The following is a 13,877-nucleotide window of genomic DNA, read 5'->3' on the forward strand; positions in this document are numbered from 1 at the left end:
TTGCTAACTCGAAGTCCCCCGTTCTCCCGCATCTGTTTCAATGGCAGCCCTTCTCCTGAGCAGGAGTTTCCCTCAGTTCTCATCCTAGGATAACAGTCACCTGCAGAGGCTTCTTAGTCACCTTTAAAATGGTCACCACCTCCCCCAAATCCTTTAACACTAATTACTACAGGTTATCCTAGAGTGGAGATGTGCTGTGTCTTAAAGGGGAAACTCAGGTAAAGTGCCTTGCCCGTGCCAGCCCCGTGGGTAGAAGATGCACATTTTCTGCCTCTGAGTCCTGCATTCCCGGCTTTTCCAGTACCGCTTCCCTGAGAAAGAAGTGATTAGCCAACAGGAGTAAGCGCAAGTGCCTAAGTAACCCACTAAGCTTTACCCCCCCCCCCAGTGGCAGTTATTTTTAAGCTACCAGCCTGTGGTGGTCTGCACAGTTGGTGTGCTGTAATGGAAAACCCATTATCCGCGACACTCCAAAGTCCAAATTAAATTGTGAAAAAGTAGTAAAGACAGAACTTAAAAGGAAACCAGGCAGATGGCCCAAATAAAACAGGGTACTGGACCTAAGATAGATGTGATGGTAAGCAGTCCCTGAGCCCTGAAAAACACATCGTAAATTCTCTCACGAAGAAGTTTTCCTTCTTATTAGTCTGCATCCTCTGCGACGGAAAATGGCTTGCAAACAAAGGAGAATTCTGCAGTGGGGAGGGCACGAGGAGCTGCCTCTAAGAGCTTGGGCGCTCACTGCCTACCAAGAACAGAATCCTGTCCCCTGGAGTGTCTGACATTTTATTATATTGATTTAAACTTTATCCGTGGACATAATTCTTAGAATTGAACGGTGCTGGGCCGCTGCTAACAAGCTTCCGTCCCTTCACTCCAGGCCCTTCCCACCCCAGGCTCGTGGCAGACTTGGTACTCTTTCCTCTGCATCCGTCATAATTCTGAATGAGATGCATAGTTCCCATTTCTTGGCACCTTATATTAGCGGTCTCATTGTGCTGGGACCTCAGCCTTCCCCTTCTGACCTCTCAACGTCATCCTTTATAGTGTGGTATGCCTGGCGTGTGCTTAGTGCTTTAGCTGTCTCTGCAGTGACAGAAGGGCCCACTCATCAGACAAGCACATTCTCTTTTGTTTGCACCTACTTCTGGGTTCTAAGAACTAAATCTGCTTCATTTTTAGTTTTGCATTTTGTCATTTGGTTTTAGTCTGTAGTTGAATTCTCCTTGGCCCTCTGAGAGCTTTGAAAATGGCCTCTCTACACATTGCCAACATAAGGGAACCTGTTCCCACTGGGTCCCTCCTGCTGGAGCTCTTTGTTTCTGCCCAGGCCTGTTGCACACCTGTTGTCCCGAGGCTGCCTTTGTGGTCCCCTAGGACTTTCCCTTCTAAGTGGTTGATTTCCAGTAACAAAGCGCTCGATCACTGGATCCAGCAGTAAGGTTGTCCAGTGTAGCGTCTCAATGCAGTCCCCAGCTCCTCCAGCAGTTTCCTGGTTCTCTTCCTGCCCCGCTGGCTCCATCCATAGGCCAGTGGGAAGGTGGCGGTAGCTCTTCCAGATATCACACACTGGTTGCTTGACAGTGTCCGGCGCTAGAAGAGGAGCTCACAACTAGGAGACTTTTCCACTGTTTGTTTATCTTACCTTTGGTGCTGGGTTTGAACCAGGCTTTGTTTATTCTGAGCATCCACTCTACCGCTGAGCTATGTCTCTGCTCCTTCTTGTAACTTATGTCTTAGGAGCTAGGCAACTTTTTTTTTTCAGTTGCCTTCTAGCATCTCAGGATGAGTCCAGTCTCATTTTCAGAAGTGAATTGCATGTAAGTGAGAATGGCAGAAATAACTTTGCCTCAAAATTAATCAGGATCCACTTTTAGAGCTGGGTGTGAGGAGATTGCCCTGATTAAATGGACAGGAAATCAATTCTTTTAATACAAAAGTTTTCTTAAAAGTGCAGTGGATTTTGGGTAGGCCACTATGAATATCAACGAAATGAGACAAAATGTTCAAGGCCTATGTTTCAAGGGGTGTGTGATAGCCAAAGAAATGGATCAGCACCCAGGAAAACTGCTGTAAAAGCTTAGACAAAACTGGGTATTGTATTGCCTGTCCATCCCCTGGTTCTTTGGAGGTGGAGCATGAAGGTCATCCTTAGCTACTTGGCTAGTTCAAGGCCAGCTTGGACTGCGTGAGACCCTGTGTCAAGGGGTAAGAAGACAGTGTCTAATTAGATCCATCTCTAAACTTCTATACATCTATTTAAAAGCAAGTTCAGAAGTGACTTGATCAGGGCCTGCGGAGCTAACTTGATAAATGTCCTTCTGCCAAGCCTGATGCTGAGTTCAATCTCTGAAGCCCACACTGTGAAAGTACAGAACTGATTGCCCTCTGTGCTACGTTTGCACTATTCCCCACAGCAAAATAAATAATTATAAAAGAAGTTGAAAATTGTTTGATCAGAACACATCTCTTTAACAACATTCCTGAGAAATTTGACCTCACCATAGATTTTCCTAATTTTCTTTACAGTAGAAACATGGATTATTATATTCATAGATTCTAACAGTGATTGGTTTTCAAAATACCCCCTAAGAAAAGGGTGTAGCTTGTGAGAGAAGAGCTCACTAAGAACCTTTGTGGTAAGGATATAGAAACAATGGGTTGTTTTTATTCCTCTCCTCCCACCTGCCTTCCTGCCTCCATATTCTGACACAGACATGCGCACATGCATACAGCCTACCAAGAAAGTACAGGCTTACCAACAAAAAGAAAGTTCTAGGTAGCTGTGGAGAGTGATCACGTTCTTGACCTTGAAGGCATGAAAGCAATCATAATGCCAAAGCGAAGAACAGCACACGGTGTTAGACTCAGCCACTGTCTGTGCTAGCATATGATAATAATGTGTTCAGGGTTCAGAGTAGTATAATATAGTATACAATTAAACTATAGTTTATAGCTGTAGTTAAAAGGATTGTAGAAGATATGCCCAAAGAAGAGAGGAGGCTGAGGTACAGGATCACGTGAACCAAAAGTTTGTGGTGACCCGGGCAATACAGTGAAGCCTGTCTTAAAAAAATGAAAGGACAAACAGAACCATCGTTACAGCCATCTCTACTGTTTATGTATAGCATATACATATCTATTTATCATATGTAGCTCAACATATGCTGTATATTATATGTAAGGGGAAAAAATAAGAACTCCTGGGAAACGTATCAGCAAGCCCATTTCTAAGACAGGAGCTGTGCTGCACACAGGCTGTCAGATACTGCTGGCCAGCACATGCTTGGACAGATGGGAGTACAAACAGATGAATGGATTTCGTCTTGTTAAGAAAGACCAGCACGGAAGCTAGATTAGCCTGGAAAGAGCCAGGACTATTTTTTGTCTTAGGGTTTGTATTTTTGATGGCTACTGCCGTTCACTTGCCTCTTTGTCTTGTGCTCATGAAAAGAGTAACGGAAAGCTATGGTATTGGCAGACTTGACTTCCTTGGTCTGCACTCACCACTCTTCCCCTTTCTTTGTCTCCTGCTGACATTTGGAGGCAGAAGGTATTCTTATTGCTTGCTAATAGACGTCTGCATTGTGGCGTTCTTGTCACCTCCTACTTGTAGCAAAAACACCCTAGGAAAGCTATTATTTGTCTGCTCCTGAACTCTTAGAGGAGGTGAATTCCATTGTCCCCTTCCACTGCTGTTCAGACTCTTGGCTTTCATCATCAGTAGCTGGTTATCAAGGCATACACACTTGACAAAGTAAAGGCTGTGAGCGAAGGCTCTCGGTGAATTTACAGCGTGCGCTAGGGTCACAGAAACCATCGAAGATCTGGCCATTTGGGATGGGACCAGGTGTGACTCAATACTGAGTTTTTGTTCTAAAGCTGCATGACCCTGCAGTGTTTTACATACGATGTATGTAGCTCTGTACCTGAGATTGCCCAGTTCTGAAAAGCTTCAAATTTGTGGGGGTGGGGGACAGAGTTTGGAGGCTGGGATGGTCCTTGGAATTTCCTCAACTGGGAATTAGAGGGCCAGGCCTTCATAGCCTTTATTATTATCACTATTAACCTACAGTAGTTTCTAAAAATGTTCCACAGCTTGCTATCACAATACATCAGTTTAAAATAAAAATTGTCTATCTTTCTTGTGTATCAGATACCTAGGGGAACTTGGCTGAGCACTTCTGAGAGTTTTGCCTGGAAGGCAGTCAGTTCATGCATCGGCCAGTGTAAACTTGCTTCCCACGCTGTATACAGGCCTCAGGTGTAGCCGCAGCTTGGTGCTGGCAAGCCATAGTCCTTCACTGACTACTGATGAGCGACAGGTTTACATAGGGACCTGTTTTCATGGCTGCTCGCTTTCCTCAGAGCAAGCAAGAAAGGGAGGTGCCCAGGATGAAGGATGAGTGTCCTCTGGTCTGCTCTCTGCAATGTCACGTTTCGTCCTTTAGAAGTGAGTCACCAGGCCCAGCCCACACTCAGGAGGAGGAAATAACACAGGACATGAACACTATGTGTGATGGGTTAGGCCAACAGCCTTCCTAACCCGTGGAGATAAACCTTTCTTCCCAAGGGCACCTGAGCAGCAGCATCCACTTAAGTATGCACAGCGCCCCTAGCCAGAGTTTCCCTGCTACTTGCACTGTGGGATCTATCATGGCCTACTGCACCTATGCCTGAACCATTCTCCGTTACTGCAGAAGTTCAGTCCAGATTTCACCATCACCCATTGTTCAAGGCTGTCTTAAGTGAGTCAAACCTCCTAAATGCATAAACGTTTTCAAAACTTTATCTTTTTCCTAAGTCAATAAAACAAGCAGCAAATAACTAGAACAAATGTGTTCAGATTGTGAGCTCTAACAGAGGCCAACTGTGGGGGCCGCTGTCGTCTTCAGTCATCAGCTGGACTTCCCTTGCAAACAGTCTTGATCGCTTCCCCCCCTCCCCCAATTTCACAGGTGACATGGAGCAGGAGCCGGACTCTGTCACTTTTCTCTATCAGATAACTAGAGGAACGGCAGCAAGGAGTTACGGACTGAACGTGGCTAAGCTAGCAGAGGTGCCTGGAGAAATCTTAAGGAAAGCCGCTCACAAGTCGAAAGAGCTGGAAGACTTGGTCAATCTGAGAAGGTTGGAATGGCCTTGGTTTGTTCTCTGTTTTGCTTCCTAGTGGAACTGCCCTGCTGTCCAAGGAAGAGGGCGGTTGTGTAAATGACCATGGGAACTGCTTTGGAGCTTGGGTTGAAGGCCCACTGTGGACCCTCTTCTGCAGGCTTTCCTTGTGGCCAGAGGAAAAGCGCCTTTGGGCAGAACTCAGATGAATTCAGCTGGTGGTTGTGTCAGCTCTTCATTAGGTGACAAACAATTTTTCTTGGTCTCTTTTTCTAAAGAATTGCCTCAGTGTGTGCCAAGCCCTTAGCTGCTGAGGGATTGGAGTTACTTTTAAGAGTTACTGGATCAGCGTCAGTCCTTGGGGCTGCACAGAACTTCTCTCCCCGTGCATCTGCAGTGACAAACAGCTTTAATTCTGCCACAGACTGATAAAAATGCCCCTATGGGTAAAGGAGTTTGCCACCAGTCCTGACAACCTGAATTTGATCCCTGGGACCCACGTGGTGGAGAGAGAGACACCCCCTCCCCAGAGTTGTCCTCTGACCACCACATGTACACTGGGCACATTCCCATCCCCTGAATAAGCAAACGTAATGAAGGAAACTGAAAGAATTTTGAGAGGACTGGGGCGTGGAGACCTGGCTCAGCAGTGAAGAGTCCTTGATGTTCCTCTAAGGGACCCAGGTTCAGTCCCAGCACCTCCAGCGGTGCTCACAGCCACCTGTAACTGCAGACCCAGGGGATCCAATGCTCTGGCCTCAGTGAGCACCTTCATAGGCATGGTGCTCATAAACTCAGTCAGACACACATCCATGCACATAAATAAAAGTAAAAAATTAATCTTGGGGTGGGGAGAATTCTGTCAGGAGAGGAGCGCAAACTGCATATAGCCATGCAGTCACGTGATCCACTTGTCACTTAGTTCTGATTGTGTGTGATGACTATAATCTGGCTTCTCTGTGCTCCCCTCACCTCCACCCTTTATGTGAACACTGCCCACCCTTGGTAGCTAGTTAGTGTGTGTAGGGAGTGTGTAGCCAGTTCTTGAGCTGCTCTTAGCATCCTCCTAGGCTATCCCTAGGGGCTACCACAAGGAAAGCACCCATGAGCAAACTGCAAGTTACAGCCCTTAGGAGCTGGCTTGAGTTCCCAGTGTCTTCTAGATCGCTTCTGCAGCATCACACCAGAAGCAAGGGCAATGGAATTAGTTTCAGCCTATTTCTGTTATGAGACAAATTAATATAAAAAATTTCCTGACAAGATTACAGATGGGAGCTCAAAGTCGAAACTTCAGCCTTCTGCAAAGTTCAAAGATCAATGTAATCTTTGTTGCCATCTGATCATCTTTTCCTGGAAGAAGTCAGAACAAGCCTCTACCTCTAAAGACTGTGCTGGGTGTGGTGGCATCCCCATTTAATCCCAGCATGCTGAAGGCAGAGGCTAGTGGATCTCTGTGAACTAGAGGTTAGCCTCGTTTACATAGTGAGCTCCAGGCTAGCCAGGGCTACACAATGAAATGCTGCCTCAAAGGGCACACACACAAACTGGCAATGAATTAGTTTAGACTTGTTACTACTGTAGCCTCTAAAGCTAAAGTGAGAAAATTAGAAAGTTCACAGATTATTGTAGACATTTGTTTCCCCAACTAATATGTGACGTTTTTAAATCTGCATATCTTGATAAGGTGAATGCGGACATTACATTAAGATGGGATATTTCAGATCTGGAGAGAGGTGGCTCAGCACTGGCCATTCTTTCAGAGGATCCAGGTTTGATTCCTAGCACCCACATAGCAGGTCACGACACAAGGGATCAGACCCTCTCTTCTGGCCTTTGTGGGTTTTAACCACACACGGTACATAAACATACATGCCAGCAAAACACTGATATATATATATATATATATATATATATATATATATATATATATGTGTGTGTGTGTGTGTGTGTGTGTGTGTGTGTGTGTGTGTGTGTGTGTATTTGTGTATATATATATATATATATATATATATATATATATATATATAATCCCCCTTAAATTTTTTTAAGATGGGCCATTTTGATTTTTATCAGGACACTGTACGCACTTTCCCTAACCATTAAGAGTTTTCCCATCAATTCTCTTGGTCAGCTCAAAAGAAAGCAAACTGCTTCTCGTGTGGTAGGTGTGGATAAGCTACAGCAGTTAAGGATTAATCGCATACTCACCACATACAGAAAGGATTCTGTAGAGTCACCTATAGCTTCCTGGGCACTGTGCCAACTGACTCACCCACACTGACACACTAATCCTCATGACAACCTGGGACCAGATCTCAGCAAGGAGCTGCTCCAGGGTCACCAAGCTCATTAGACGTGGGGCAGCAGTGGGAACTCCCAGACCTTAAGTCGCAAGCCGCATGACTGCTGTGCTGCTCATGGTTGGCTGGCGTTTTGCTCTGCTGTTTACCGGCTTTATTTTAGTAAGTCAGTTTCACTTTTATCCTGGAAATATTTTCTAGGAATATTTTGTCTTTGGACACAGATAAGGACCCCACCAGTCTCTGGCAGAGTCAAGAAGTCATAGGCCCCTCCCAGCAGGCAGGATTTTAGAAGGGCAGCAGGAAGACATTCTTGGGAATCAATAGCCTGGATCTTTGCTGCTGCTGTCATCCTTGAGCGGGGCGCACTGTCACAGCTTCCTGTCCACAGAGCCCTTTCTGTCCCCACCGAGTACCTTTCCATTGCTCCTATGAGACAGCCTCCTCCACTAATCCCATTTCCAAAATAACTAATACTTTATTTCTTCCCCCAGGAAAAGACTTAAGTATTTTGCAGACTTATGGATGGCCCGAGATGTAAAAGACCTCCACATGTGGACAGAGGAGCTGGAAGCAGAGGGAATACAGACTTCTCTCCCACATTAACGTGAAAACCACCTTCTTTGAGTAAACCGCAGAGGAGAACCTTCTGGTAGCAACCTGTCTTTGTGACGTGAACACACGTGATGAGCACCGTCTTCCTGCTGAGACAGAGTTCTTCCTCGGAAGGGAGAGCCCTCAGGCGCTCATCTTCCCGCCTTCCGAAGAACAAACACTTCAGATGTGAAAACTTCACTGGGTAATTAGAAATTTCCTAGACAGTAAGTTTCATGTGAAACCAGACACTTGTCAGTGAAGCCTAAAATGGCTGCCCCAGGGCTGCGGTCACAAGGCCAAGGAGTTTCGATTTCAGACAACTGGCAACAGGCTAGTCTGATAGGAATCCGCTTTTATGAGAACTACAGAATTTTATAATGCCTCTGTTTGTTCACCATTGACATAAACATTTTCATGAGAAGTAGAACCATGAAGCTTCTAGAAGCCAGAGCACAAGAAGGGAAAAGCCATATGAAATTTGAAGAGCTAAATGTTGTCATCATTTTAAACAGCTTAAAAGTTGTATAAAATCATTGTATCAGTCGTTTAAATAAAAACTGTGGAGTGAATGCTTGCTCAAAGTTGTGGTGTGACTTATTGAATTTTAATTTCCAGATACCAGTGGGGTTGCACTATGTAGCTCTGACTGGCATGGAACTCACTATGTAGATCAGGCTGACCATGAATTGACAGAAACCCACCTGCCTCTGCCTCCAGAGCTCTAGGATTTAAAGATGTGTGCTGCCACACCCAGTGGTTTTTATTTTCAACTGTGGAATGCCCTTGGGAGCTGACCTTGCTGTTCTGACTGCTTTGGTAAGTAGGATGGCCCGTGTCACATTAGAGCTGAACCTGGAGGGTTTTTGGATTCACAGCCACCCTATCACCCTGCAAGTGTCAAGGGATGGACACTCGGCTGTGCCCCTGGGTTTTTCCGCACTTACCATCTGGCTCCTCATGTTCCCGTGCTCTTTTTGTTTCTAATGTCATCCTGCATGAGGGTTCTTCTCTGCCTCCATTTACCATTCCTGCTCAGTGAAGTTCTTCCCCGTAGTCGATGGACATAGTTTTAATTCCTTCTTCTAGATTATTACCTACAGTGGCCACAACAGCGAGCCACACTGACGAAGAATGTGGTTTGTAGCTGAGTACTCCTGAATGGCTTTATTAATTGTGGTATTTGTCCACAGCACCGTTTTACCCATTTAGAGTGTGCCGATCAGCGGATGTCTCTTTCTCCGTAAACTTGTACAGCTCCACTGTTGTCGGTTTTAGAGTGTTCTCATCACCCCAAGTGGGGTCCTTGTATTCTCCCCAGAACCTCAGCACAAGACAACCCCTCATGTGTGTTCTGCCTCTGCAGATTTGCCTCTTCTGGGTACATCATCTAAATGACCTGTGTAACATGTGGTCTTGTGTGCCTGTTCTCTTTGGCTCAGCCCGCTGTTTTCAGACTTCATTCATTCCATGGCATGTACCAGGAAGTCGTTCCTTCTCACTGGTAGAGCTTTTAGCCTTCTGTTTCAGACCCAGGTTTTATTTAACCGTTCAGTGCATGCTGTACATTTGGATTATTCTGGCTGTTGGAATAGTTATTTATAGGAGCAGCTTTGTATGTGACAAAGCGTGGTTTGTTTCAGAATCCCCTGGTCTATGAACCAATGGTTCAATGGTCTCAATAGTTGCAAGTGACTTTTACATTTAGAATGATTTGTTCCATCTTCTCTCTGCTTTAAGACTTAGAAGAAAACATGGCATATTGTAGATCCCAATAAATATTATGAAAATAGAAAATAATATAAGTAAGAATGTTTTGAGTCAGAAACTTAATAAGAAGACTGTTTGTCATCAAGGTAGCAGTTCATGGATGACATGAGATCCTTACAGAAGTGATGTATGTTTTAAAATAAGACAAAGGATTTTTCATCTGACAGTTTGCCAAGTTGGAACTTGCGGAGGGGGTGTCACGGTGCTGATGAACCAGTGCCTAAGTGTGAATTCCTGAGAAATCTAGATTGAATCCAATATGGCCTGCCAGTTAATGCTGACCTTTGATGAGTCCCAAGATCAATTGTAATTACTGCTGTGCCGTGAATTATAAAAATGCTCCTTAGTGCTTCTCTCCGGGAGCCAGAGTGTATTAGTACCCTCATTGTTGCTCATGCGTGTGAGGACTGCTGGCTTTACTGACCCGGGAAAGTGGTACAGACAGGACTTTGTCAGAGAGATGAGCCCTCTGGCTTGCCTGGGACAGCCTGGCCTCCAGCAGCTTGGCTGGCACGTTTACTAAGCACCTCTGTAACTCTGAATTGCAAGCAGATTGTAAAGTTACCCTAGATATGGCCAGTGATTTGTGCCACAGTCATTGACATGACCAGTTTCAAATGCCATCTTTAAAAATCCATTTTTCTCTCACTGTGTGGACTCAAGTTCCTTACAAAAGGCTGTCGGTTGCTTTCACCTCTTCTGGATAGGATTGTGTGCTTAGAAAACTGCAAGTGTGCTCTTTGCTGCTGGGCTTCGCCACTTAATCCGTCTATAAAACTAAATCCCAAAGATAACTTGTCATCTGCCCCGTTTCCATGAAATCATGATGAAGAACATGCACCTACTTGATGTCGTGAGACACTTAACAAAGCTGTCGTCAGGCAGAAATAGATCAGCTTGGGAGAAGGAATTCTGTTCTCTGGTTGTTTTGTCCTTTATTCAAAAGCTTAGCTCCATGGGATAAAACTGAACTCTCTGATCATGACGAACAATGAGGGCTGATGAGAAGCCAAGGACAATGGCACGCAGTTTTGATCCTACGCAATCTGCTGGCTTGGTGGGAGCCTAGCCAGTTTGGATGTTCACCTTCCTAGATATGGACGGAGGGGGGAGGACCTAGGACTTACCACAGGGCAGGGAACCCTGACTGCTCTTTGGACTGGAGAGAGAGGGGGAGAGGAGTGGGGGGAAGGGGAGAGGGGTGGGAGGAGGGGGAGAAGAGTGGGAGGAGGGGGAGAAGAGTGGGAGGAGGGGGAGGGAAAGGGGAGGCTGGGAGGAGGTGGAAATTTGTTTTTTTTTCTTTATTCTTCTTTTATCAATAAAAAAAAAAACAAACAGAAAATCCAAACACATTATTTTCATAGACAAGAAACTACTTAATGTATTTGAGCTTAATATCTTGATTTTAAACTATAAATATAAAGAACTTGAAGTATGAAAAAAAAAAAAGCTTAGCTCCTCTTCACTGCCTTTGGTGATTTCATTCAAATCTCTCTCTCTCCCTCCCCCTCCCTCTCCATCTCTCTATCTCTCTCTTTCCCCCTCCTTCTCCTTCCTTTTATAGTTACAAGATTTTTTATTAATGATTTGCTCCTAGACAATTACATGTGTGTATATTATGAATTCTGATTTCTCTCCCTCACCTTCTCTTATATTTTGATCGCTTTCCCTCCCCATTTCCAGATCTTCCCAACCTCTACAACATTGTTTTTTTCCTCTCTTTTAAACAAACAAAACAAAATAACAAGAAGCACATATGATAAATGGAAATCATGATAAACAAGAAAAAGTAAGGACCTTACCCCGGTGAAGGGTTAAGTCAGCCCCCTTTAGAGGGCGGGGTTTGCCTCAGGCGAATGCCTGCCAATAAATGGTGCACGGATAAGGCAGCTCGCCCCTTTTTTCCTCCCTACCTGTACTACGCTGGAACTTTGGTTCTGTAAGTTTAACATTAAAGTGGTAAATATTCTTTGATATCTGCATTGCCTTTATTTTGTGCGGGTACACCCCGGTACTCCCCAAAAGCCCAAACAAAGCAAAATGAAAGAGTCTACAAAATTCCCGGGTTTGTTCTGTGTTGGCTAATAACTCCTGGGCATGAGGCCTGCCCCGAAGGGTGGTTAGTATATCCCCTCCTTGTCTGGCTTGAACCTGTACAGGTCTTAGTTTGCTGCCCCTCAGTGTGTCTCAGTCTTGTTATGTCTGGAAGACTGTTTCCTTGACATCATCCATCACCTCTGTCTCTCTCTGCCTCTTCTGCCACGTAGCTCTCTGAGCCATGAGGGAAGGAGTTTGATGAAGACATCCCGTTAGGGATTGAATGCGCCAAGGTTTCTCACTCTCTGCACACTGTCTCATGGGTTTCTGTGTGAGTCCCCATCTACTACAAGAAGACACTTTCCTACTGAAGGTTGAGCGAGGCACTGATCAGTGACCACTGAGTTAACCAGCATCTTCTCTGTGATCACGGGACTGCACTGGAGCTTGATGGATAGATCTGTAACCATACAGCCAGAGACAATGGCTCCATCTCTCCCAGCGTCTGTCAGTAGGTGATAATGGGGAGAGGTAGGGCCCTAAGAGCCCTTACCCCACCCATGACTGACAGTTGACAGGGCCAGTCTTGTGCAAGTGAGTGTAACTGCTGTGAACTCACGGTTTCGGTCACCATGTCATATCCAGAAGATGGCATTTGACAGGCCTTCTCCCTCTTTGGGCTCACACATTCCCTCTGCCCATCTTCTGTAATGTTTCCGGAGAGTATCGGAAGTACTGTGTACCATTCTCATCTTTTCTGCGTCCTACTTCATGAAGCCCGTGGGGTGTAGGATGAGTTCTACCTTCCGTGGGAGTTAGCTGAAGAAGATTTAGTGCAGTCTCACCCCACCCTGACTCTGAATCTGAGTGTTTGAGATTGGGAGACAGCATCTATCTCTCTGCCACCTTTTCACTTTCTCTCTCCTTTGCTTTTCTCATTCCCCCCTTCATAGTCCATGATGTATTCTGCAAGGAAACATGTGCATGTCGCTTCCCCAGCCCTCCCCAAGATTCTGCCTGAGCAGGTCTTGTGTGGAACCCAAGAAATATCATTTTTAATAGGTTATTTCTTAGGACAGTTTCAAATTTAGGGGAAATCGAGTAGAGGAGCCAAGTTTTTGTATCTTCCCTGCTCCACAGCCTCCTCTTCTTGAGTCTGGTTCCCCTCCCAGCACTGGTGTTGGCAATAACATCTCCCCACATAGTGTCATGCAAAACAGTTTAACAGCCCTAAAGGTCCACACTCTACCTGACTGCCCTCTCTCCCTCTCCTCAAACTCCTGGAGACCTCTGATCTTTTGTTGTCTTTGTAGTTTGCCATTTCCAAAATGCCGCATAGTTAGAATCAGAAAATGTAGCATTTTCAGACTGGCCTTTTTCTCTTAGTAATGTGCATTTGAGGTCCATCCTTGCCCTATAAATATATGCCAATAAAAATATGGTACAAGATTTTTCTATTCTTTTTTTGGTGTGACAACCCATTTCTTCTGGTGATGAGTAGTGTTCCATTGTCTAGCTCGGTTTATTCAGCTCCTGGAGGACATCTTGGCTGCCTCTAGGCTTTGAAAACTATGACTAACGGTGTTAGAAACATCCATATGTAGGTTTTTGTGTAGACGCAACTTCTAAACTCTACTGGGTGAATACTAGGGGTCAGATATCTGGATTGTGTGGTAAGGGTATATTTAGTTTTGCATGAAATGGCTAAATTATCCTCAAAAACAGCTGAGCCACTTTGCATGGGCACCAGCAATAAATGAGAATTCCCGTTAATAGCATTAAACATCTAAGTGTTCCAGACTCAGCCATTCAATAATGTATGTCTATGACATGTTAAATTGTCTTTCCTGATAACATATGATGGGGAACATCTTTTCTTATGTCTATGATTATTATTGTGTTGTTGAGTTTAGGCATTCCTTATGTATCTTAGCTAACAATCTTAGTTTTCTATTTCTGTGAAGAGACACCATGACCATGGACACTCTGTAAACTCTATAACTCTATATAGCTCTATTTAATTGGGTCTTGCTTACTGTTTCAGAGGTTTAGTCCATTGTCACC

At 44.9% G+C, this 13,877-nt stretch overlaps 1 protein-coding gene across 2 annotated transcripts in view; it reads left to right on the top strand.

Moving 5' to 3' along the window:
• Positions 1–8,578, top strand: part of Msh3 (mutS homolog 3) — a 149,566-nt gene extending 140,988 nt beyond the window's left edge. For both annotated transcript variants that reach the window (XM_075976332.1, XM_075976333.1), the window contains exons 23-24: positions 4,959–5,130; positions 7,907–8,578. In XM_075976332.1, the coding sequence (XP_075832447.1) occupies positions 4,959–5,130; positions 7,907–8,018 (284 nt within the window). In that variant the 3' untranslated portion in view covers positions 8,019–8,578. The remainder of the gene's footprint in view (positions 1–4,958; positions 5,131–7,906) is intronic.
• Positions 8,579–13,877: the final 5,299 nt, after the last annotated feature.

The sequence above is a fragment of the Microtus pennsylvanicus genome, chromosome 6 (assembly GCF_037038515.1).
Source record: "Microtus pennsylvanicus isolate mMicPen1 chromosome 6, mMicPen1.hap1, whole genome shotgun sequence".
NCBI classification, from domain to species: Eukaryota; Metazoa; Chordata; class Mammalia; order Rodentia; family Cricetidae; genus Microtus; species Microtus pennsylvanicus.